General features: G+C 35.1%; 3 protein-coding genes across 4 annotated transcripts in view; 1 reads left to right on the top strand and 2 right to left on the bottom strand.

Annotated features, from left to right (window-relative positions):
* Positions 1-72: 72 nt before the first annotated feature.
* Positions 73-1,607, top strand: SerRS-m (Seryl-tRNA synthetase, mitochondrial). 2 transcript variants are annotated; one of them, XM_081981365.1, is made up of 5 exons: positions 73-593; positions 657-760; positions 820-1,007; positions 1,057-1,268; positions 1,325-1,607. In XM_081981365.1, the coding sequence occupies exons 1-5, from the start codon at positions 146-148 to the stop codon at positions 1,600-1,602; spliced, it is 1,230 nt and encodes a 409-aa protein (XP_081837491.1). In that variant the 5' UTR covers positions 73-145; the 3' UTR covers positions 1,603-1,607. The 2 variants fall into 2 exon arrangements, with proteins under 2 accessions (XP_081837491.1, XP_081837490.1); XM_081981364.1 differs by having other exon boundaries at positions 73-760.
* LOC145730246 (uncharacterized) lies at positions 1,604-4,220 on the bottom strand. The gene is made up of 8 exons (XM_081981347.1): positions 3,874-4,220; positions 3,467-3,823; positions 3,124-3,416; positions 2,832-3,072; positions 2,526-2,777; positions 2,289-2,475; positions 2,079-2,228; positions 1,604-2,025 (listed from the first exon to the last, which is right to left on the bottom strand). The coding sequence occupies exons 1-8, from the start codon at positions 3,932-3,934 to the stop codon at positions 1,653-1,655; spliced, it is 1,914 nt and encodes a 637-aa protein (XP_081837473.1). The 5' UTR covers positions 3,935-4,220; the 3' UTR covers positions 1,604-1,652.
* Positions 4,221-4,552: 332 nt separating this feature from the next.
* LOC145730252 (opioid-binding protein/cell adhesion molecule-like) overlaps positions 4,553-24,766 on the bottom strand; it is a 39,028-nt gene continuing 18,814 nt past the window's right edge. The window contains exons 3-9 of the mRNA XM_081981360.1: positions 17,273-17,470; positions 7,467-7,588; positions 7,218-7,368; positions 7,063-7,160; positions 5,421-5,578; positions 5,228-5,369; positions 4,553-5,176 (exon numbers count right to left, since the gene is read on the bottom strand). Coding sequence (XP_081837486.1) covers positions 4,868-5,176; positions 5,228-5,369; positions 5,421-5,578; positions 7,063-7,160; positions 7,218-7,368; positions 7,467-7,588; positions 17,273-17,470 — 1,178 coding nt within the window. The 3' untranslated portion in view covers positions 4,553-4,867. The remainder of the gene's footprint in view (positions 5,177-5,227; positions 5,370-5,420; positions 5,579-7,062; positions 7,161-7,217; positions 7,369-7,466; positions 7,589-17,272; positions 17,471-24,766) is intronic.

Here is a 24,766-nt window from a genome sequence, read left to right as displayed (position 1 = left end):
TAAAAGGTTGCTGTTTTCACGTCGGTCATACCATAACCTTCAAACTTTTAAAAAAAGAAGAATATGGTTAGTTTAGTTTAGTCCACAGGAATAAAAATATTTAATAAAAAAGTACCTTTAAACTTAAACTATGAACTAAACAGAGATGTTTAGACCAAATTTTATTATCAAACAATTATTAGTTTATAAAACACAATTACACACAACCAGACGAAGTATATGGGACCTGCCTAAATCAGTGGAATTTGATAAAGCCCTATTCAATCCAGAAAATCTGTCTGAAATTGAAGGTAACATCAAAAGAAGAAAGAGTGTTGGTAATATAAAACGCGTCCAGGAATTGTACCAGCAATTAAATTCTATCAATCTCTCAAACTCCCTATATGAGAGCATATCAAAGGAACTGCACAGGGAATGCTTGCTTATACCAAATAAAACACACCCTGAAGTTGGTAACTACCAAAATGACCCTAAACTAGTAAAATATGTGGGTACCAAACGTACGTTTGATTTTGATCATAAGGAATTCCATGAAATCGCCAAAAGATTAAATCTGGTTAGGACAGAACAGTTGGGTAACTTCTCAGGAAGCCGTAGTTATTATTTACTAGGTGAAATGGCTCAATTGGAGCAAGCTTTAGTCTACTACTTTGTAGATAATTTAATAAAAGATAAGTTTAACTTGATTTCTGTCCCTGACATTTTGCCTAGGCAATTAGTTGAATGCTGTGGCATGAACACTAGAGGTGAAAGAACACAAGTAGGTAATCAAAAATAAGTAAAGTTTTTTTCCTATAATTATCATTGTAATAAATTAAGGTCTACACTCTGGATCCAAAACTGCATGGACCAGATAATTGCCTATCTGGTACTTCTGAAATAGCCCTGGCTGGTTATTTAGCCAATCAGGTGTTGGATGTGTCTGAATTACCATTGAAATTATGTGCAGTTAGTCGGTGTTTTAGGGCTGAAACTTCAAGTATTTTAGAAGAACGAGGAATTTTTAGGTAGGTTAATTTGATGGATTGTAATTATGTTAATTGATTAAAATTTAAGGGTTCATGAATTTACCAAAGTTGAAATGTTTATTGCCTCTGAGCCTGGTCAATCAGATAATATCCTGGAACAAATTCGAACTGACCAGGAAAAATTCTTCCAATCACTAAACTTGCATTTTCAAGTTCTTGACATGCCTCCACACGATTTGGGAGCGCCTGCCTACAGAAAATATGATATTGAGGCTTGGATGCCAGGACGTAACATTTACGGTGCAGTCATGTTTATTTTTTGTCTTTGCCTCTTCTTAAGACTTGTCATCTTGCAGGCGAAATCTCCAGTTGTTCCAACTGTACCGATTTCCAGTCGCGCAGATTGAACATCCGCTATAGGAATGCAAACGGCAAAGTCGATTACGTTCATACGTTGAATGGCACAGCATGCGCAATTCCGCGTTTGTTGATTGCTCTAACAGAAACGCATCAACAAAAGAAAGGGTTTATTTCCTTACCACATGTTTTAGTTAAGTATATGAATGGGAAGGAATCAATTAGCAGACAGAAAAAAATACCAGAGTTAAAACTGATTAAAAATAAAAAAAGTTAGATAAATCACACAGTTTTATTTTACAAGTTTTAAACTCAAAATGTAAACAGTTATCTTGCTGGTTTAGTGAAAAAGTAACTTCTAAGACGTAACCATACAATTTCGATCAAAAAAACAGTTATTGAAGCCACATACCCCTCCAATAAAACTATAAAAGCAAATTTTAGGTCGTAAATTGTAAAAGAGATGAAAGGATCGTTCATCTGATCCCTAGATACAAAATAATTCCTTTGTCTATTGGAATATTTCATTATGGCGTTTTTCCTCCACAAGTCCACCAAACCACCTTCAAAGAGGGCTGAAATTTTATTATTAACCCTTTTCCCCAAGTAGAATTTTTTCCTGTATATTATAGTGAGTGGGTAGGAATAAAATATGGTTCTTCTTAAACAATTTATAGGTAAATGGTATGGTTGAAGGTGTCTGAAATATCATATTAAAGTCTCTAGTGAATATAGAAATTCAATCAAACCTACTGCACTAATGATCCGGTCAAACAAACTGCTGAATCTTTTCTTTGTGCCACTCTGTGGATGCATGTAGTGATATTGTTACAAATTTGGTATTTTCCCTTTGTGATTCCATTATAAGACAAAATATGTTCAGTGTTGGATAAGATTTGCAATCTAAAAAATTACCAAAACTTACAATCACATACTGTGCTGCAGATGTAGACTTCTATAAACCTTAAGTCACTGTTCAGTACATCATCAACCGAATCATAAGGTGTGTGCTTTAATTTTACGGTAATTTCTGAATACAGCCTTGCCGATGATAAAACGGACAGGTGTAAAAGGTAAATCACCCAGAGCAGTATAAAAAGTTTCAGTTTGTTGGATCTAGCTGGCGCGAATGAAGCAGTCCAGAACGGATCTAAAAGCCAAAATATCAAAAATTTGCTTTTTTAATTTTTTTTTTATTACCTGTAGCCAAGCGAAGCAAACAGTTCACCCAATCTTGATTGTATTTAGGTTCATTTTTGCTGAACTTACTAAGAAGCCAAATTGTAATACTTGATAACAAGAACACCGAGAGGAAAAGCAAGAAAAGGGGTGCTATATGTAAGTAATAATAATCATCTGATTCTGGTACACACCAGATCATGTGCTCGTAGGCATATGGAGGGCTGAAGTCTAGGTACTGCTTCCATGGTAAATAGGTGAATGAGGATATAGCTGTAAAGTATCATTTTGAACTTTTAATATTTACTGAAACGTCAAAGAGAAAACCTAAATCGATTTTGGAATGTAGTAAGTCTTGAAAAATTCCAGTAGCTGATCCGTTTTGTTGCAAATAACCCCAATGTAAAGGATGATGTGATACTTTAAATGTAATATCTAAACCCAAATGTTTAGATATGACTCTCATCATCTTGACTTCAAATCCTCTCGTCAAATTTATTGTGTTTTTTTTGCCCGTTATATGTTTGTCTATATCAACCACAAAAGGGGGGTAAATTACGGCTCCTACCTGAAATCAAGCTGATTATTGTTACAACCATATTTTTTATATGCTTCCTACCCGTAAGGTACAGTTTGAAGAAACATTTTTAGCGTCAATTGAAAAGTAGTGTTTTATTACTTTGTCACCTTCTGTTAATGTGTATGAATTGTTCCTTAAACTGTACGAACCAATTTTTTTATAACTGTTCAATTTATTTTTACATTTGAAGTTTTTCTCCACGTGATTCCAGTGATAAACATCCACTACGTTGTCAGTTTCTTGTCTTACTCTTAGTACTGTAACGCATACAACACCATTTTGCATGAATAGCTGGAAATACTCGGTTACGTGCTGGCTTGAGCTCAAATCCACTACAACTTAAAATATCAGTATTTCATAAACTTATGATAAAAAAGCTAACCAAAAACGGTGCTTCTCTCAGGATCATTAAGGATAAAGTAGTGCATTCTATGTAACATTTCGCGTAAATTGGACAAACTGGTGTCCAAATACATCAGGAATTTGATGGGTAAATTATCGCGATATTGAAAGAACATAGGTCGAGCCTGAATGCTTACAATATAAATCGACATTTTCTCATTGTTAAGACGATGATGGAACTGGGGAGGGATGGGTAAAACATCGTTTTCTGAATTAATTAAAACTATGGAGGTTCGAGGGCCTGCATTTTTGACAGTAAACGCATTAGCTGATCGCAACAAAACCAACTGCTGTGACCACACTGTTAAATTATCTTGCCAATTTATTGTTAATTTACCTGAAAATACATACTGTTAAATGAAGAAATTTATTTTTTTTAATTGTTACCGTTTGCGGAGTTGATATTGGCTAAAGAAATCAAGCAACTCACAAACACAACACCAATCATCTTTTGACCTTAATTCGATTAAACTTTCTTATTTATAACCTCGCCATCAAAAGTGATTTCTTAATTGTTATTTTAAATCAAAAACTGTGACAAGTGTCTGTTTTATAGATTGAAATAATCAACCGAAAGGTTTATTCTACAAATTAATATTAATGTTCTAATTCTCTTGACTTTTGGTGAATGTACATGTATGTTGAAGGAAGGAACTTCTAAAGAGTTATATAAATGTCATAAAGTTGAAGGTAATTTATAATGGTAAGTTCACATGTGCACTACGTGTTAGTATTTTCTGATTGATCAAGAAAAAGCAGTAAGATGACTGTCCAATTGTCAAGAAAAAAAAGTTTTCTGATCGATTTCTTTTTATTATTATCAGCTCTAGTTATAAATTATTATTCATAAGATTTCCGCGGTTCGCTTTCTTCCGTTATGCGGTCGATGAATTTTAAAGCGCTTTCGTAATCTTCCACACTTGAAATGGTAATAAATGCGCATCTATTTTCAAAAATCGCTGACTCCGCTTATATTAGTAATAATTTTTTGTCTTGATTAAAGTTTTCCATGGAGCTCTTAACTTAAAGTGATACTTGATGTGTTTATAAATTAGTATAAAGCATACTGTTGTATAAAATATATTTAAATTGGCAATCATTATAAATCGGACATATTTAATTCTCTAATATTACAGATAAATAACTCTCAAATTTATTTTATTTTGGATTAAACAATTCTTGTTTTACTATATTTTCTGATAGCCCTAAACTTACATACTCAATATTTACAACAAATTATGAAGACGCAATACACACTAAAAATATAAATTAAGCTAACGCACAAATATACAAAAAGCACCATCAGTCGCAATAGAACCAATACAGTTCTGTTATTTAAATTAAAATTGTAATTTCAATAGTTAGACAAATTCTTTCAAATTTAAGTTACGTTAATCAGTGCCACAGTCATTAAGCTGAAAAACATTACTATGAATTGACTTTTCGTACTTTGACAATCACTTTGCACTATAATACGTCCTTTAGGAGCCGTATACCAATGATACAAATCAGATATATCCCCGTCACCGTGTTTGTTCTTAGTTTGCACCAAACATTCGTAGGTGGAATCAGCTTGGAGATTACGCAGACGATACCGTTGTGTTCTTTCGTTGGTCTCGGGATTCACGATTTGACCCGGGTTTACTAGCAAATCGTGCCAAGGTCCCGAATTGTGATAAGATCCATTTATCTAGAAATAACTAAATGTAATGCTAATACAATATGAGTAGTAAATTTTTACGTGAACTTTTCTGTACAAAATTCTAGCTTCTGTTATAGGAAACACAGACTGGACCACCCACTTTAGCTCGTAATCGTGAGGATTCGAGTGTGTAGGACTAATAATTTTGGCAGGTCCAGGTTTTCCAGACAGTTCTATGTATCTGAAAATGTATTCTTATTACAATGCTCGAACTACTTATGTTAGTTGGTACCGTTTGTCCCGTCCTATCGAGTTTACTACAGAACAAGAATAATTTCCAAAGTCCGATAACTGGACATTTCTTATAGTCAAAGTCCAGGTTTGTCCATTTTTGGTCATCAATCTCCGATCAGTTGGTTGTACTTCAAAGGTGTTGAGGTACCACATGACCTACATAAGTATTATTCAAATTAACGAGATATTAAAGCCCAACTGATGATACAATTTTAATTTTGAAGTGACTCTGTTTCTTCGAAGAGGCTCTATAATAAAACGAACCCGAAAGCGAAAAGGTAAAGGAGAAAAATTAAATCTTTAGCCCTGAACGCCACACACATTTCGCAAATTCAACGGAAATGGAACATGAATATAATTATAAATCTGGAGATTAAACTTAAGAAGATTGGAGCTGTAGTTTCGTTACGATCCCTCCGAGATACTTCGGTCGCTAAAGTCGGTTTCTGCCGGCATGAACTTTGAAATTCCCATTTCGTTTTAATTAGTCCGTTAGTTGTTTTTGGACGTTAAAACCGCAATCCGAGCTTATACCCAAAGTGATTTTTTCCTATTGCGGCAACAGATGTCCTAGTGATTTTATTCGTCAATTCAACTCCAAAAGTGATCATTCACGACTTTTCAAACCGTTCTAAACTGCAGCTTTTCTTCTAATTACGAGAATTAACTCTTAAAAGGACTAGTAGAGTTGTATAGTTTCGGCGCTATCATGAAGTTATTTGAGTCTGCGAAGCTAGTTCCATGCGAACAACTTTGTAATATCCATTTTCGTTTTAATTAGTTAGGATCCTCGCCAAAGTTTATTTTGCTATCGCGCTCTCTAAATAAACACGAAGCTATCCTGGATAATTAGGATTTGAAGTTTTGAGATAACCAAATTATGTTTATTGGTGTTTCAATGATTTTTTTTGAAATCTCATTAAGATGGAAATTGGTCGATTGGCACCACAAATTTTTAGGTTTTTATAATTTTGGTGCAAACTCAAAGAACACGTGACCTAAACACTGCACGTAATTTTAGGGTCACATGAGTGATTGTCATGACACTAATACAAGTGCAACGAAGGACCAGTGCAGTGAAGGACCTAAGAAACCAGATCAACAAAGCGACTGCTATGTCGGGATTGGTCAATAAAAAGCAGCAAGCTGAAAGCTGCTTTTTTTGACCAATCACAAACTAATTTTTTTGACTCACTGTGCTTATTTATGATTTACGCAAATGCTACACATGTAGACTTGGGCTCCGTTCGTTTTGACACTTCAGGAAGCGTGCAGAGCAAAATTGACGTTGTAATGACGTAATTTGACAGTTGAAAATATTTGGTCGAGTAAACATGGCGTCATGTCACTGTCACAGTAAACACGGATATTATGTTCTCGGTGTTGCCTTAAATAATAAAATAACCATTTTAGACCCAATATTATCAGAAAAGTATAATTTTTAAGCAACAAACCCCACTAAGTTCAATAAAAACAAAAATAAACAATTGTCATGGTTTGGTCTTGTTGAAATGTCAAAGCACAAACGTCAACTTTCTGCGCGGTTGCCGGCTTGTGCCTCTTTTGATTAAAATCTACATCTAGCAGGATATTAAAAACTTCTTTCTAAACCCTCAAATGTCCAACCATTGATCATTTACCTCAGCTGGTGGATCTGCATGTACAACGCAATCCAATTTAGCTTGAAGACCTTCGGGCTTATTAGTCCAAGAACGTAACACAGTGACTTCCGGAGGATCTAAAATTATTATACAAATTATAACTGGTTAAACTAGTTTCTAGTATGTAAACTTACACAAAACGTGCAATCGAATTTCTCCGGTTACAGGTTGTCCTATACCGTTTGAAGCCGTACACTGGTACACTCCGCCATTTTGCCTGTGAACTTCGTTTATATTGAGCAAATAACCAGTCTCAACTTGTAAGCCTGACGGGAGTAAGCCATCCTAAAGTTTGAGGAAAAGTTAACGTCTTGCAATAGCTCGGTTAGAGGTGGGTAAACATAAATATGGCAAATAACTCCGGGCTAAAGGTCTCTACTAACTTTTTTCGACCACTGCACCACTGGAATAGGATTGCCGATTGCTTTACACTCGAATGAGACTGGACTGCCTTTCCTAGTCACAATTTGACCACTGGGCGGCAAGATTTGGATACTGGGTGGCACTGAAAATAAAACACTCCTTAAATATTGAGATCTGGATAAAAAGCGCGCCCATTACAATGCATTATGAAGTTGCACTCAAGCAAAATGCCCCATAAATATTCATGATGCGGCTCGAAATTTGTGACGAAGCATTTAGAATTCATGCCCTCCGAATTGAGCAACAAAAAATACCATGATGGCGCTTATTGCGCGAACCGCGACCCTTTTGGGAGGGTTTTTATTGCTGGAGCGGGACTGGTTCAACGGGGAGGAATGTTAAATTAAATTCGCCAACATGCAGAAACCGATTGCTTGATTTGTATGACAAATTAGTGAGTTAGTTTTTTGTTTAATTAGAGAGGTTGCGTAAATCACAGCTGATCATAGTTTGTGATGTCAGCTGGTCATTTTCTGTTTCACAGTATTTTTGTACTTTTCATTTAGGTCGTCATTCTGGCCGGAAAACCCGTTCTACAACCGAAAATTACGTATTCCGAGTGGTTGCCGCTACACGTCCCTCCATATTTGATAATTCAGTTTAAACATTCTCGGTACAGAGTTGGAAATTTAGCGTGCGGCAAGCGATAGATAATTTCATTTCGGCAAATAACGTAGATTGGCTATATTAACCGGCTGACAACGAATCCCCAGAATCCCGAACCCGAATCCCGGATTCAATGAAGCGAGACGGATGAAAATTGTCATTACGATTCTATGATGCTGTTTAGAAGTTGTCGCATATACAGGTGTGGTAAATCCAAAAGCGACCATAGGAAAACCGTGTAACGGACAGAGAAACGTACATTATTGCATACGCGGGACTAAGACAGAAAACGAAAAAAATATCAAGTAGGCCATATTTTTAGCGCGCTGTTGCCAAACGCCGTAAGTATCCAATACCCTCGACAAACTTACTTACGGCGTTTGGCAACAGCGCGCTAAAAATATGGCCTACTTGATATTTTTTTCGTTTTCTGTCTTTATCCCGCGCATGCAATTACCTACGTTTCTCTGTCCGTTACACGGTTTTCCTATGGTCGCTTTTGGATTTACCACACCTGTATTCTGCTATCATACTATATCATTTTATTTCAAAGGGGAATCTTATGATTGAAACTACAATTAGAACGATGTCAGTCGAACTGGAACCGCAGACTGGCAAATCTGCAAAATGAACGAAAAAGTTGGCTCCATTATTTCCGTTTTTAAAAATAATTCCACTTTGCAAACTAATTTATTTATTAAACCGGAAAGTTTTTTGAAGTCAATTTAACTTTACCCTAACTGCTGTTAAAAGGATCGTCCGCTGTATGTGACTGGTAAAAAAATACCACAAATCATAACACAGTACCAAAGCTGATCTTTAACATAATGCATTTAGTTAAACTAGTTTATGTATGTATATAACCTAGAGTATTTACAAAAACAAGCCTTTTGGTGTTTAGAAATGCGCTGCATGTGTGCAGTCAGTACGTGAATATTCATTCTCTATTTTGCTTGCCTCTGCTCTAAAATGCAAATTAGTTTATTTGGTTTTGTGAACGAAATTGAGGCTCTATTTGGCAATTATGCTGACTTTTTGTTGCGTTTTCGCTTTGAAAACTGTTAAAAATGATCGTTTATTGATTTGGATACGTTACAATTCGCTTTTAAAACATCCACATTACGGTGATTTTGTTTCATAACGTATAGTCAATTGGAAATGTTTTTGTTTAACAAAGAAGGCTTATTGATAAGGCTTTCACAAGTTATTAGTATTAAGCAATAATATATTTTGAAACTTGTTGTCATAGGTGGCAGAAGGATGGATAATCTCCGCTACGCTGATGACACCACACTTATCGCCAAAGATGAGCAGGAAATGTCGAGTCTTATTGAGTGAGTAGAGAGAGTGAGCTTGGAGTTTGGTTTACAACTGAACCGTCAGAAAACGAAACTTATGTTAATAGATCGCACGCACAGCATGGAAGAAATGCCTAATATTAAAGAGGTCGAGAACGTGGAGGAAATAACTTATCTAGGTGCCCACATCAGCAGAAATGGCGGATCAAGTCAAGAAATCAGAAGAAGGATAGCTCTTGCCAAAACAGCCATGACCAAACACAACAAAATTTGAAAAGATCGGCATATAACAACCACAACAAAATGCAAATTAGTAAACACAGAATCCTGGACCTTAAAAGCCACAGAAATCGCCAAGTTGGATGCGTTTGAGATGTGGGTCTGGAGAAGACTACTGAGGATTCCCTGGACAGACCGCAAAACTAACGTATCCATACTCGAAGAACTTAACATCCAAGTCAGGTTGTCAACTAAAATCAAACAACTGTCTCTCAGGTATTTTGGACATGTCAGCAGGAGGAAAGAGGGAACACGACCTAGAGGACGTTCTCCAAAACGATGGCTGGACCAGGTGAAGCAGTTTACAGGAAAATCTTTCCTAGACAGCATTAGAAGCACGTCGGATAGAGAAGAATGGAGGGAAACTGCTAAAAACTGCAAAAAAGTTGTTTTAGTTTTGCCGCCATTTTTTCAACAATCAAAAATAAGAAATATGTATATCATAATAAAGTAAGATGACGAATATGATGTAAGAATCAGAAGAAAGTTTTTAATGAGACGAAACAAAATCAGAAGTTTTAACTGAACTAACTGAACTTTAGAGGTAGAGAATTAATGAAGAAAAATGTGCTATTGAGTAAAAAAACTTTTCTAAAACAATAACATAAAACACTTTTCACATTTAAAAATCGTTTTTTAACTAATAATGCGTTTTAATATTCAGAATACTAATTTTAAGTAAACATTACTGTCCAATTTTGCTGTATCTTTCAATTTAGCCCACATACGCCGTAACCATTCAGATTAGGGCGTTGAATATTCATGGAAGGTTTTCTAGGGAGTTTGATTAAATTAACCTTACCAACCTTCAATTTATTTGTTTTACGAGTCTAAAAATGCGTTAATTTCTACGGTTTTATGAAAATGTTCCACATGAAAACTCACAGTGGAAATTTGTCACAGCCGCGGGGATTCTGAACGTTGGGAATTCAAATTATGCTCACTTTTATTATCTTTCCGTTCTGGCTCTATAAATATGCATGAACGCGTTTAATGAAGTTCCAATATGGGGGAATAGAACACATAAAAGTACAATTTTAATTGGACTCAAAGTACCATTTTTAGGTGGAATAAGTTCAAAAACCAGCTGCGTTTTTAAATTTCAAGTTGCATATTCATGAATCGTCAGCTTTTTATTACTGTCATTAAATATACGGTTTGGACAAAACATACATATTCGCTCGCTGAACAAAAACAAACGATTCAAGAAAAATTAATCGAAAATGCGAATGGAAATGACAACATATTGTCCGGGACGAATACAGAATTAATTCGATTAATAATTCCCAACGAATCGGACGTTGATATCAAAAAGGAAATTAAGTCTTTTGTTTTGGTGTCTAAAGAGACGGTAATTAAACCATTCTTTATGCTTACAGCTAATTCAGCTTAGCTATATTATACTAGTTAGATCAGTATAATACGTTTGCAGTATAAAATAAAAATAAAGCGCCGAGTTGTGCTTATTAGTATTCCTACTACCTGTTTTAATTACCCTTGCAATATTCATACAGGAAACTTGTTAACCTGTCAGAAACTAGAATTCCCACAGCTGTGGGCAAGGGGAAAACGGTTAAATTTACCACACGAAACACAGCTTCACCTAACCTCAAAACTTTGAAATTATTGTTTATGACAGTTTTTTTAAAATTGTAAAATTCGTAGCCAATGTCAGTGTATAAAACAACTGAATGTGTGCTATTTGTAACTCCAGTCAAAAATTCAAATTTCGTAACGTACAAGCTACAAAGGTGAATAAAAATAATATTATCTCAAAGGGTACGTTTGTTTGTTCATTATTCCAACATAAACACCGACACTTTTAATTAATGTCACAGAATACTCCGCGTGTGTATGTATTTTAAATGTTTGTTGTTCTCTCCTACCTTTATTTATGTTTGATTATTCCGATAATAATCATAACTAAAACGGCAGAGTTTCACATTTCATTAACGCAATAACTAACTATAAATAATAACTTTTTCACAAAGTTTAAAGATTTCTCATAGCTACAAGCAAACTAGAGTATATCATAACGGAAAATTAGCATAGTAAGTTAAAAGGTGCTTCTCTCTTGAGCATTTTGGAGTTACCTTGCGCCATCACTAAAGGGTTTATGGCCCTGAATGTCGTTCTGTATAATTTCGGTTGAGCAGTTAAAGTTACGACCGTTTCGACCTTTTGCGACTACGAAAATTTCGTATTTGTCTGTTTTATTTGTACATCGCAGGTTTAGTTGGATCGATTTTGGCAAAACACACGGTTATAAGAAATTAAATGCTACCAACCCAAATCATAATTTGGGAATGAATTATCTAGCTCTGAATTCGAATTAGCTCTTTTTTTCGTTTCGTTTTATAAAAAAATCGCATTTCAACGTTAAACAAATTCCTGGTGACATACATGAGACGATGAGTAATGAGGCTATTTAAATTCGAAGTTGAACGTTAGCCCGCTAACTCGTTATGCTCTCCCTCAATTACTGGGAGATGAGGGGGATAGAGGGAGGAGTGAAAGCAATTTAGCCCGGTGGGCGAGATGTGGTGTAACACAACCGGGAGGCACAAAAATTACGACCGAAATGTATATGAAATTAAAATGATATTTAAGCTAATTTCTAGAAGCTTAATTATAATTTTTGGTTCATTTCACTGGTGCTGGAATTCAGGCAAATCTTTTTACCATAATAACATTGAAAGTGTAACGCATTTCCTGCTTAACTGATCGAGTAAAACATTTGATTGTCGCGGATCTAATGTACTTTATGTCGATTTTATCGGTGCACTCAAAACGTAAATCCCTCAAATAGCTTTGCTAAATTGCAATCGATTATACTAAAAGCTGATATATTGTAAGAGGATTCCGTAATAAGTTCGATCGGAATTATTTGAATTTCAGAGTTTGGATTTCCGTGAGGAGTCTTATTGAGTTTCAGACTTTAAATATCCAACTTTATGGTTTTGCTGCTCTATCTATTCCCAACCAAATCGTTTCTCATTTAATTTGCGCTAATGAAATACGATAATCCACAACCGAAATGTTGCCGTCATTAATCGATCCAATTGTAAATTCAGATTGCTATCAATCTAGTTGCAAACGGAATAACTTCGTTAACATAACTTCGCTTTGTCTCTATTGTTACGTCATTCGTATATTTGTCTTCTCAATTTAAAATTAGTTAGTTTCGTTTGTTTAAATTTGTAATTTATGCACATCGGTTACTTATTTGATCATTATCTCTAACAGTATTAGAACGTTACAATTTTATTATACAGATGTGGTAAATCCAAAACCGACCATAGGAAAACCGCGTAACGGACAGAGAAACGTACATTATTGCATGCGCGGGACTAGGACAGAAAACGAAACAAATATCAAGTAGGCCATATTTTCAGCGCGCTGTTGCCAAACGCCAAGTTATTTTGTCGACGGTATTTGAGTGACACTTGGCGTTTGGCAACAGCGCGCTGAAAATATGGCCTACTTGATATTTGTTTCGTTTTCTGTCTTAGTCCCGCGCATGCAATAATGTACGTTTCTCTGTCCGTTACGCGGTTTTCGTATGGTCGGTTTTGGATTTACCACACCTGTATAGACAAAACATGTTACAGTCAGATATACAGGGTGTTTCAAATACAAAGTGTCTGTCACGTGCTTAAACAGCAACACTTTTGCTAAATCTCGTATTTAAAATCTATAACAGCCTCATGTTGGATGGAAATTTCTAAACTTTACATAAGAATCTCATGTACAGGAAGAGAGTACTACTACAAATTAATGCTCTAAACAAAAATGGAGATAAACTTTGTGACATGCGTCAGTAGGAATGGCAAAACAGACATTACGTCATTAAACAGTTGGTCACGTGACAATTTAAACCAGAATTCTGATTAAAATTTGGTAATCAACTATCAAAATTTACGTGTATAACTCAAGTCGATTTGACGTTTTGTTGGGTTGGTAGCAATGAGTGTTGTTACCAGGTTTATATAGTTAAATCTTAGTTTTTAGAGACATTTTCCAACATCTTCTGGCAGTATTAAGAGATTTTTGGATAGCTTGAGGATTTGTAGAGGCTTCTGGCAATTTTTTAATGTCTCTGGAAGCATCTGGCATATATAACAGATTTTGGAGGAGTTTACAAGGTATTCAGAGGCCTCTGGTGATACTGAAAGCTTTTTTAAGGTTTTCGAAACTTTTAAAATGATTCTGGAAGCCTCTGGCAACATATTTAACGAAACTGACCCTTAACTGCGATCGTATTGACCTTAACAAATTCTGATCATTTTAAGGACAATCTGACATTACTACAAATTTTTTACTTTCAGTTTAACTAAACGGCTCTTAAAATACAATTGGACAACCGAAGCTTAAAATGTTGGTTTATTGTAAAGACCAGGCAATTTTAAGGACCATTTGGCAAATACTAAAAGTTTTCTTACCCCCATTTGCATCGTCGTATTTTAAACCGAGCTTGGTTTTGAATGTAACAAAACTGAAGTGACAAAATCACAGTATGAGCTAGGCTTAACTTAAACTTGGCTTAAGTACGACGGTGCAATAACCTTTCAATGAACTTTTACGTACACTTTTTCCCATTCCACTTACAAAAGTGTAATAAATTCTTGGCATAATCCATTGCGAAGTAAAATGGGGCTATTATATTTAAATAGTAACAATATTCTAAGTACTTTTTTAAAAATTATTGCCGAGGCTTCTGGCTGAAATACAGCACCATAAAAGCGTTGTTCAGTTGTATAGCGTGTGCTAGTCCTTTGGGAAAGTTTTGTTGTGGAGCATCTACGTGTAATGTCTTATTTATCGTTCTAAGTGTTCCCTATTGTAACAAAGTCCCGCCCTTATCATGTCACATTTTCCTACCGCTATCGCTCTTAACTAAACTAGTGAAAATTGTTGCAAAATCTGTAAACTTGTCTACAACCTATATCTTACAAGAATTTTTGCGCCAGAATATTCCCATCAGCATTCATTTCTTAATTATAAAACCTTCTGCTCAAAAAGACTGTTCAAGAAATTCTTTCTCGTTTGTCCATGGTACAATAATCACATTGAAAAGTATGCAATTTAATTTCCCAACTGAAAGGATTTGCCAGAAGAGATACTAAAATAATTCGTAAAAGTTAACAGATATTAAAATTCGCTTTATTTCTTGGCCTTTCAATTCCTTTCGAGGTTTTCTTTGCCTTTTCAGTTTTGGGTTAAGTTGGTATTATAAGATTCCTATCAGTTGTAAGAGGATTATAAAGCAGTAATTTGGAAAATTCCTTTTTATATTTATTGGAATTCTAGTACTTAGTTTAGAGCTATATTGCATATTTTCCTCAAATATAAATCACAGTGCACGCATATATTGATGTTTGCCAACAGTAATATCAATAACGTGTTACATACAGACGCGTAATTAATTAACTTACAATACAGTAATTAATCGGTATATAACATAAGCTCACCCATCTGAATTGAAATTGATAAGTTTGACAAGAAGGGCTGATTAATTAAAAGCCGAAATTCTAGTCGAGAGATGATGAAGAGGTGCAATTTTGTGCGACCGAAATAGCCCTTTTCGACGACGGTTTTCAAAGTTTTCGGGGAAAGCGAATTACTTGACGAAGACCAAAATGCAAATGTGCCTGTTTTAAATTCATGAAGTTAAAAATTTAGTTTAGTTCCGCGAAAGGTTGCTGGATTGAAGATGTAACCTGGCGGAAAAGCAACCGAACGCGTAAACTTTTCTCTCTATTAGAATACTTTTCTCCCTCATAACGGACGTATATGGAGTTAAGGAAGTTAGCAACATGATAAAGTTACCCGAAAAGTTTGGACTTTGAAAAACATCAGAATCATCCCTTTTCAAGGCACGTTTCAGTTCGGATTTTGTCGTATTTGTGGCTATCAAAGGGTTGTGTGTATAATTTGGGGAAATCATCTGCAAATTTCGACCGAATTTCCTTGAACAAGTTTAGCGGAGCTGATAAAATTTGACAAGTTTCCAGAGATTGAGTTTGCTCAATAGCAAAGGGTCTGTCTTGATAAATCCCATAATTTATGCGGGTCATTTCCTTGTGTTTCACTTTACAGAGCACATTTCACTAACTTAGTTCAAAACAAGCCTAAAACATTGAATATGTATGAATTGCATATGAAATCGGATCAATAAATTAAGGTTTGTTTACCACGGTCGAATTAATGACGGAATAATTATTAGCTATCCGTTGCCAGGTCGAAAATGAATTATTATAACAAACAATGGGCAAATCGGTTTTGTGGAAATATCGTGATTTGCCAATTCAAGTGTGATGTAATTCGTACTGGTTAACGATGCTATTTCGACCACAAACGATCCAATTTATTTCTACAAAGCAATAAAAAAATAAAATGGATATGGCGAGAAATTTAACATTAATACAAAATAAATATAACGTTTTGCTGATTTTTTGTATCTACAGAACCGGATAGACAAAGTAATTTCAAAAGTTTTATGAATTTACTCAATGTTTTCTAATTGCTGATAGGGATGGGATCGTGAAAACACCAGGGGCCTATTCTTGAAAGCAGCGAACGGAATTCTCAAAAAAAGTGTTGACAGAATGTAACAGAAGAAGCTGACAATGGCGGGTTCCTGTCACATTCTACAGGTCTTTCTCTTGATAATTCCCTTCCCTCGTTTCAAGAATACGCACCCTGGTGCATATTACTACACCGGGTATATGTCAATTGTCAAATGAGAAGGTTTTTAATATCATTTGTGAACAGCTTGAGTCAGTCTACTGTTTTAACTATTTTTTTAACATCAATTGTTTTATCTTGTTGACATTTGAACTTTGACAGCTTTAATTCGACGTCCCAGACAATTTTCAAGTTCAAAACTATATTTATTAGGGTCATGTAACTCTTTTGATAATTCTTTTAAACATCAAGTTTTGTGTTTTGTTGACATTTTAACTTTAAACACGTGACTGTTTTGACTATTTTTTGAAACTAAACTTTGACAGATAAAACTTGACGTCTGAAATAATTTTCAAGGTCAAAACTGCATTAGAGTCAGATGACTTCAGGTTTTAGGGTCATATTAATAATCATTTCCTTGAAACTTAAAGTAGCCTCAAGGAGTGATCAAGGAGGGTTTTAATATCACCCTTAATGATTTTTAAACACAATTTTGAAATTTGACAGTTTGACAGAGTTGAAGCGGATTCCAAAGGCAGTGTCTTTAAAGATTGATGTCATCTGCAACTTATTCTGATTATAAATGCATTAAAATTCTGTTCAAAAATGTAAAACGTCAAAATTAAAAAAAAGAAATAGTAATGAATTTCAGTTTGGTCATTAGTGTCATCTATCAAATAGGCTGTCAACGCACAACAAAATTTAAATGTTTTTCCATCCCTAGTTGCTGATCTGAGTGTAATCAAAAATATTATACATTCTTGCTTCGAACATAATTTGAGCATGTATGACACACATATTGTTAATCAAACTGCGCCATTTTAGAAAACGCATTTAGAAACTAATCAGAAGCTGTTAATCCTATTTAAGGCAGTAAATTACATTACACTACTCACTTAATATCTCGATGGTATGTATGAGATCTCCCTGCGTCCCATCACCAATTTGGCATGTATAATCCCCCTGATCGGAATGTTTGATATCCTTGATTTGCAAATTGTACCCCTCCAGGGATATTCGCGGATCCATTGTTATCTTTTGCTGACCGGCACTGAGCAACGTCAATCCGCGTTTCCAAACAATGACAAAAGGACCTGTAAATTAAGTTGGTTTTAGTCGCAAGTTTACAATGATATTTTTACAAAATGCATATTAATCTTGTTTATAACGAAATGTCTGAAGATAAAACACCTAAATCCCAGAGTGTGCTTTTTTTTACTGCCAAATAACCCCTCCGGGTTTTTGATTGGCCATATGTTTTCGTTGGGTTTATTTAACAAGACCGGGTGATATTTATTTAGGATTGACCCAAATTTTGCAGTGATTAAGCGTTTTGTGTAGCCAGGCGGATTTTATACTCGTGTCGTTGTTGGCTCGTCATAAATTTAGGCTGACGTGGAAAAAAATTTCCAGTAACATTTCCAGGACTTTACAATGGTTCAGTTTAGTTTTATGTTGCTTTGTTCGGGTATAGCTAACCTAAAGTGCAGATTTGAGTACTCTGGCAACGTATAACCCTTTATCTTTGATACTTCTAGGAATTTTGTTGCTTCCTACATAGTATTAACGGATCAATTTATTACAGTATGTACAAAATATTGTGCATTACTCTCATGCAAAATAGTATCGATATTAAAAACTCCGTACAAGTCAAAAGGGCTGGAAGCCACAAACACTCTTGCGTGTATTCAAAGCGCAATGAAGTGCCAGGTTCCATTGTTTAAGGTATAGCAATTAGGGAACATTAAGGGAGGGAACAATTGAAGGGATGAAAAATTTTGCCACCGGGTTTTTCTCTTCTGATAACTTTTTGTGTTTTGCTGCTGTTACTCATTGTTTATTCAGATTAAAAAATGCAATTTTAACTTTGTTTAAAAAAAAATTGTAACTTGATCGAAACTAAAATGGGCAGATACCCTTTCCTTTACCCCTTATCGTCGCGCCCATCAGGAAAACCGTTTAACTTGTTTTGCGTGCCGGGTTAAGCAATTTCCTTCCGATGGTTCTGATAGTGCCATCCGAATGATTGATGTTACATAGCGTGCTTTTTTACAAAGATACCAAAAAAAAAGCGCAAATATAAGGTATTCAAGTTTGATCTAGGTTTAATATTTACTTTAAAATACCGGAAGTAGATAAATGTGCAGCGAACAACTTAATTTGCAAATATCACACTATATGGCGGGTGTTTTTCATATACATCAAACTATAAGCTAATTACACTGTCAACATGATTATTATTTAAACTTCATTGGTTGAAAAGTGTGATTGTTAGATTTATTATACCATGTATTGTTTTATAAGAGTTAGTTTGGCAACACTGTTGTGTGTCTGTTATCTGTCAACTGAAATTCAGACACACGTCACAGATGTGTCAGTGCCCCGCCTCCTATACTCAAAAATGTAATGTCAAATTTAATGTCATGTCACAGTTAATGGCGGCGACCGGTTTTCGTTTTGGACACAAACATACAGATGCATTTAAGAAGTATGTTTTTTCTACTACTAATTAATAATATGCTTATTATTCACTAGTTTTAAATGGATACGAACACCCATTACTAACCCGTGAGTAATTAATCGTTACTCGCTTCACAGGAGTTCAGTCCACTCTCGTACGCAAAAGAGAAATTACAGTGGATTGACGTAACATATGTCAACTTCAAAATATTTACCTTTCCGTGACGACGTAGAAGTCCACAGCGTTTTTCTTAAACTTTGATTTATTTTCTGTTACATTGTTACGTTGTCTCAATTTACTTTGATTTTAGCTATAGCCCTCAAATTGTCTGATGCCAAACCGGATTATAGCAGGCGACGGCTATTGTCACGTTGATAGCAAATGACGTCATCATGACGTAATTTTGGGAAAAACCATAACTGGACCAATTTTCGGCCATTTTCTTTTGTTGTGAATACTTGACATGTACAACTATAGTTTCACATTTTTTGCAAAAAAACACATTTAAACCTAATCAAACCAGTTTAAGTTAATGACAGCTGTCAACCTACTGATTGCTACTGAACTGTTTCAGTCCGCTGACCACCAACGATTTGCCTTTAAAGTAAACATTATTTGGCAAAATCTCCGCTAAGATCAACTAGTAAAGTTGAAAAATCATTTTCTTTTATGACCAGCAGCCTGAACCCTTGAGCCCCTAAAAGGTTAAATACAAAAACCTTTTGGGTTTTTTTGGTGGCACGTAAAAGCGAAAGCTCGTAATAATAGCAAACTACTTAATGTGTAAGGTCTAAGAGCGGGGAGGCCCTTATTGTGTAACGAGGATAATAGAGAAAGTGTCGGCGCATAATAATGCGTTTAACCTTTTTACGACTGTTATAGATTATGCTCGAGCATACAAGTATCGTATTATTAGGGTACCAGTTTAACAAAGAACCGAACATATCGTAGTTAGTTTTGTGACATTTTTTAGACACTAAAAACCTTAAATTTTAGATGATTCAGTTATGATCTGCCGGCCCTCTTTATGGCTTTTCTTTATTAGGGACCAGGGATTATTGAATTACACCCCTGATGATTGTTAAAGGGTACGTGCACTTGCGGTTTACAACTGTTACGTTTGTTTTGCATAGAGTAATTCGATATCCTGTTTGATTTCATTGTTGTCTGTAGATTCAGCCCACTGAACTCTACTGCTTTGACAATGTAGGGCGTTTGAAGTTAATTAAACGCACTTAATTCTTAAAAATGTTACAAACACGTTTTCCAGTCAAAACCATAATAATGCTAATTGGATTTGGCAAATTTAAAATTATGTAGTAATTTAATCAACCGATTAATAGCTCGAATTACCACCGATAAGCTTTCACCACCCTAATCGAATTTGTAATTCCAGATTGGCGGTTATATTCATTCGATGAAACTAAACTGGGATCAAACTATATAATTGCCAATCGATAACTTGTTACGACAATTAATAATATAGATCAAATGGTTAGTCAAGCAAATTTTACAACCCTAAGCGTGTAAACTAAAACCTAAAGGGTTGGATTAGTTATTTATGAAGGGATAAAAGCACTAACCCTTACAGGGTTGCTTGTCCATCCCAAGAGATAATGACCGTTATAAACAAAATATAGTTTATGTTTGTTTTACTGAAACTAGAAAAGTTGAAATTTAAATTTCAAATTAGGAGGATTTCATTAAAAAATATATAATTTCAAACCAGATTTAGTTTAAAGTTCTAACAATACAGTTAATGTTTCACTTCAATTTAAATTACAAATTTATACATAAAAAAAGGCAAAACCTCGTATTACGCATTCCAAAAGTCAAAACCGAGAAGTTTATTTCGTATATTCATATTTTAAGGGCCCCCCCACGTATAACGTTAGTAATACCGAGCAAGAGTTGCGAATATACCTCAGTGAATTCAGCGAGTTGGCCGCATGCCAGGAATATAAAAGAAGGTAACAATTTCTTTTATACCGGTTTCCTGTGTTAAAAGTTATTTCTTTAATATCGCCAAATGGAATCTTTATAGATTCAGATTATTGCCATTGCTGGTGCTTTATTCAGAAACGGGTTTTATTGTTTTGTCCGGTCAAATAACGGATTTTCATAAGATATGCAAATGAACTAATCAAACTAATCAAAATTCGTCGCTTTTAAAGGATTAACCTAAATCCGATGCAAATAACCCGTATATATCAAAGGATTGACTCTTATCGGAAATTGAGGCCCTTATAACCGAACCGGACCGATTTACTAGGATTATCCGGCATACATTTCGGCACTCGTAAATCCTATAGACTGCGCCAAATGCGAGTAAAGGAAAAAATGGAATTAGAGGGAGCCACAATTGAAACAATAGAACGCCCCAAAACGACCTTGTTGTTTTGTCAATCGAACCAAAACCGCACAATAAACCGAATGAAATATGTTAATACAAATTTGCATATTAAAGTAAGCCGTAATACGCTACACAAACTTGCCATGGTAAGCTCCTATTATGTTCCTATTGTATTTGGAACAAGAAACAACCTGTACCGGTCGGCCAGCTGTTAATATTTATAAAGGGCATTAGAATAATAAAGCCCTACTTACGCTGTGAAAAGGGTTTACGATCTTGATAAGTCGAAGCTTCTTTTTATTCTGTAGAGCTACGATTTTACATCGAGATAAATTGACATGATGATCAGGAGCGTAGACAAAAAATTCTGAACCAAAGCGAGAAGAACACTTTGCACGACACTGTTGTTTTTTTTAATCGAGCAAATAACCAACGGATGCCAATCTTGTGGGGGTTTCCACACATCAACACAACCTCGTATTCCAGGATCGATTAAAATATCAAACAGGAATATGCAAATTTTCCTTTGAAGGTTTTTAAGTAGCTAATTGGATTTTGCCCCGTCAAAAGTAGAATTTTAATTAGTTCTGGTTTAATTTAACAGTACTGTTGTTAGTGAGTTAATAAATGATCTTAAAAAAAATGTTATTTATTAATTGAGTTCAGAAATATATTTTCAGATCCAACTTTTATGACTTTCAGCCCTGATGAGGCTTGGGACTCACTGACCTGGCATGATCGCAAGAATGAACGTATTAATCCGCAAAACAAACAGACGAACCGAGGCGAATCGCAGAATTCGAGTGTAGAGTACATACTCATAACTTTACTTTAAGCTGGAAAGGGATTAATTCCATCAAAACTGGGATAGGGAATTGCTACAACCAAGTGCCTCGACTGCTCTAATTCACGTATCAGTGCCAAAAAATTTTAGTTTTAACCAAATTTCAACTTAACCAATTGTGGACGCGCTTTTACCCAAAACGGGGCGGGATCGAAATAACGTTCCAGACAAATATTAGCTTAAAGTGGGTCGACGTTCCCTATCGCAACAGACCGAAGTAGGTACGTAATATATTCAAGTTCGGTTGATAGTTTGACAATTTATATGTAAATAAACTTGGCCGAAATTACGCAAACCCCGGTTCCGGACTCGTTTAATGCCACACGAGGACAAATTGACTATTTCCACATTTACATAGATGTTCGTTAATCAAACGCCTCGAGAAATGCACAAAATATTCTCAAAAAGACATAAATTAGTTGCGTCATACTTGTCATATATTGCAGACGTTTATTTACTGATAAACATATGGCAACAATGTTTTGGCAAGAGTCATTGATGTACGTCAATTGCGTTTTGACAGTTGTGAGAGTTATGGATTATGTTTTTTCGAAGTTTATCAAATAAACCCCCCAAAAATTGGAGTTGCTTAATTTATTTTAGCCATTTTAGACTACAACAACTATAATGACGGTAAGAAAGTGGCATTATGACTATGTTTAAGTTTGACGTATTTTGACAGTTGATGACAAGAAATCAGTTAATTTTTTGATTAGGCTCTTGTTTTGACACACTCTATGGAGCATGCCACCGTCTACTATACTAGAAAGCCTAGAAGGTGCTTGTCAAAAATTCCAATATGGCGGGTATTGGCGTTTCAAGTTGCAGCGCCAGTTGAACTATAATTTAAACGTTCCTAATCTAACATTATAAATCATATGACACTGTCACTTCATATTTATGAAACCAGTGCTAAATTCCTAACCAAAATCAATGTAAACAAACGGAGAAATGACAGCTGGAGTACCCGAAACTGTTTTCAAAACTGATCACCAGATGGAGTATCTCTTATCTTGAAACGCCAATAGTGGTGACAGTTTGTATTGTGGAAATTGAGTTTTTTGAGGATTAGATGAATTTTTGCCCAACCGTGTCAGTTTTTTACTTTACAAAATACCGGATCTAACTCAACAGTGGTTGAACACTTTGAAGTGGGATGATTTTACTCCAACACTATACTCAATGGTAGATACAAGTGCTTTCTTACAACAGTAAACTTATTAGGTACTTGTTACATGCACAGGTATGTGGGTTTCATTTTAAAGCATCCTTTATTGTGAGAGCAACAAAAATAATTTTGAATGAATGTTCTTGGTAATAACATAAGAACCATTTACCAGTTTTGCTTACCTAGTTTCAAGGATTTACAGATTTTCTTGTATTGAACAGTGTTTAAACTAGTTTGCTGTGTGTTGTACTTTCCAGAACAAATGTTCTCACCAATTTATTTAGACTCGACTTGATTGTGTATAAAAAGCTCTATCTATACATATCTGGATCAGGAATGAACCTTTCTTTGATTTTTCATTCACAACTTGCAATCAACTACACGAAATAATAAAAAAAAAACATATTTCTTACTACATCTGCATACGTTTGTGTATAAAACCGCTAATGCCGCCATTAAAAGTGACAGTTTAGGCTTTTTAGTATAGAGGGCGGTGAGCATGCAGAACGAATTTAACGTCAGGAGAAGATAACTTGACAATCAGTCAACATATAGTATAGTTATATTACTTACGTGGTATAGCTTAAAACTCAGGTTAATACTTTCGCCAAAATACGCCTTAAGTTCGGTTATTCCTCTTTTCACCAAACAGACGATAACCTGACCGTTATCACGTGACGTGCACTAATCGTACATAATAGAGTGCCACGTGACAATCAACAAATTTAAGTTTGCTTATCTGAAAATTGCTATACGAAAAGTTAAAGGCAGCTAGGATGTCGTGCCAACCATTGACATATAAAAAGTATGGACCAGCCGGTGTCTTCGAAATCTGTCACCTGACCAGACCTTGTGTGACGTAATTGAACTATTTACCACGTGATGGCTGAAACACTCATGACAGCTGACTCAGCTTATAGTCTTGTCTCCATCTGTCTCTCTCACTCTGGTTGGTGTATGTCCCTCGGGCTTTTAAATAGGAAAAAGGGGTTCATCTTTTTAAATGGTAGAAACAAGCAGAAACAAAATTGCATTGTTGTCATAGTGTACAAAATTACTTATACTAGTACAGGAATTTCAAAATGACGTACTTGGATTGGTTGATCATAGGATATCAGTGAAAGTTTCTGATTAAGTGGTCATGTGACCAACTGTCAACACAGAAAAATACAAAGTTATTTCCATTTTTGTCGGTAGCATTGATTTCCAAATAGTTCTCTCTCCTCATCATTTAAGTTTTATAATTTCGAAATTTCCATACCTGCCTTACACATTTGGACTGTTTTAGATTAATCAAACTTATTTTTTAAATAATTTTTGATATGTTTACTGTATTATTTTCCTTAAAATTATTTTTGCCATAACAGTATTTACGTGCTCTAACAGCGTTAGTTAAATTGGACACAGGCGAGCAATGCGATATGCCATTAATAAACTACCGGTTAAAATTTGTTGTTGATACACGTATACGATGACGCTTAGTTAGTTCAATTTAAGTTTAGAATTGCGTTGCATAATTTGATGAAAACCGAAATCTGGCGCAATGCAGTTTGCCGGTAAAATT

Source organism: Ips typographus, linkage group LG6, assembly GCF_016097725.1.
Source record: "Ips typographus isolate SLU linkage group LG6, UJ_Ityp_2.0, whole genome shotgun sequence".
In the NCBI taxonomy this organism is placed as follows: domain Eukaryota; kingdom Metazoa; phylum Arthropoda; class Insecta; order Coleoptera; family Curculionidae; genus Ips; species Ips typographus.
The sequence above is the reverse complement of the archived record's forward strand: the minus strand, read 5'-3'. Positions and strand labels throughout refer to the sequence as shown.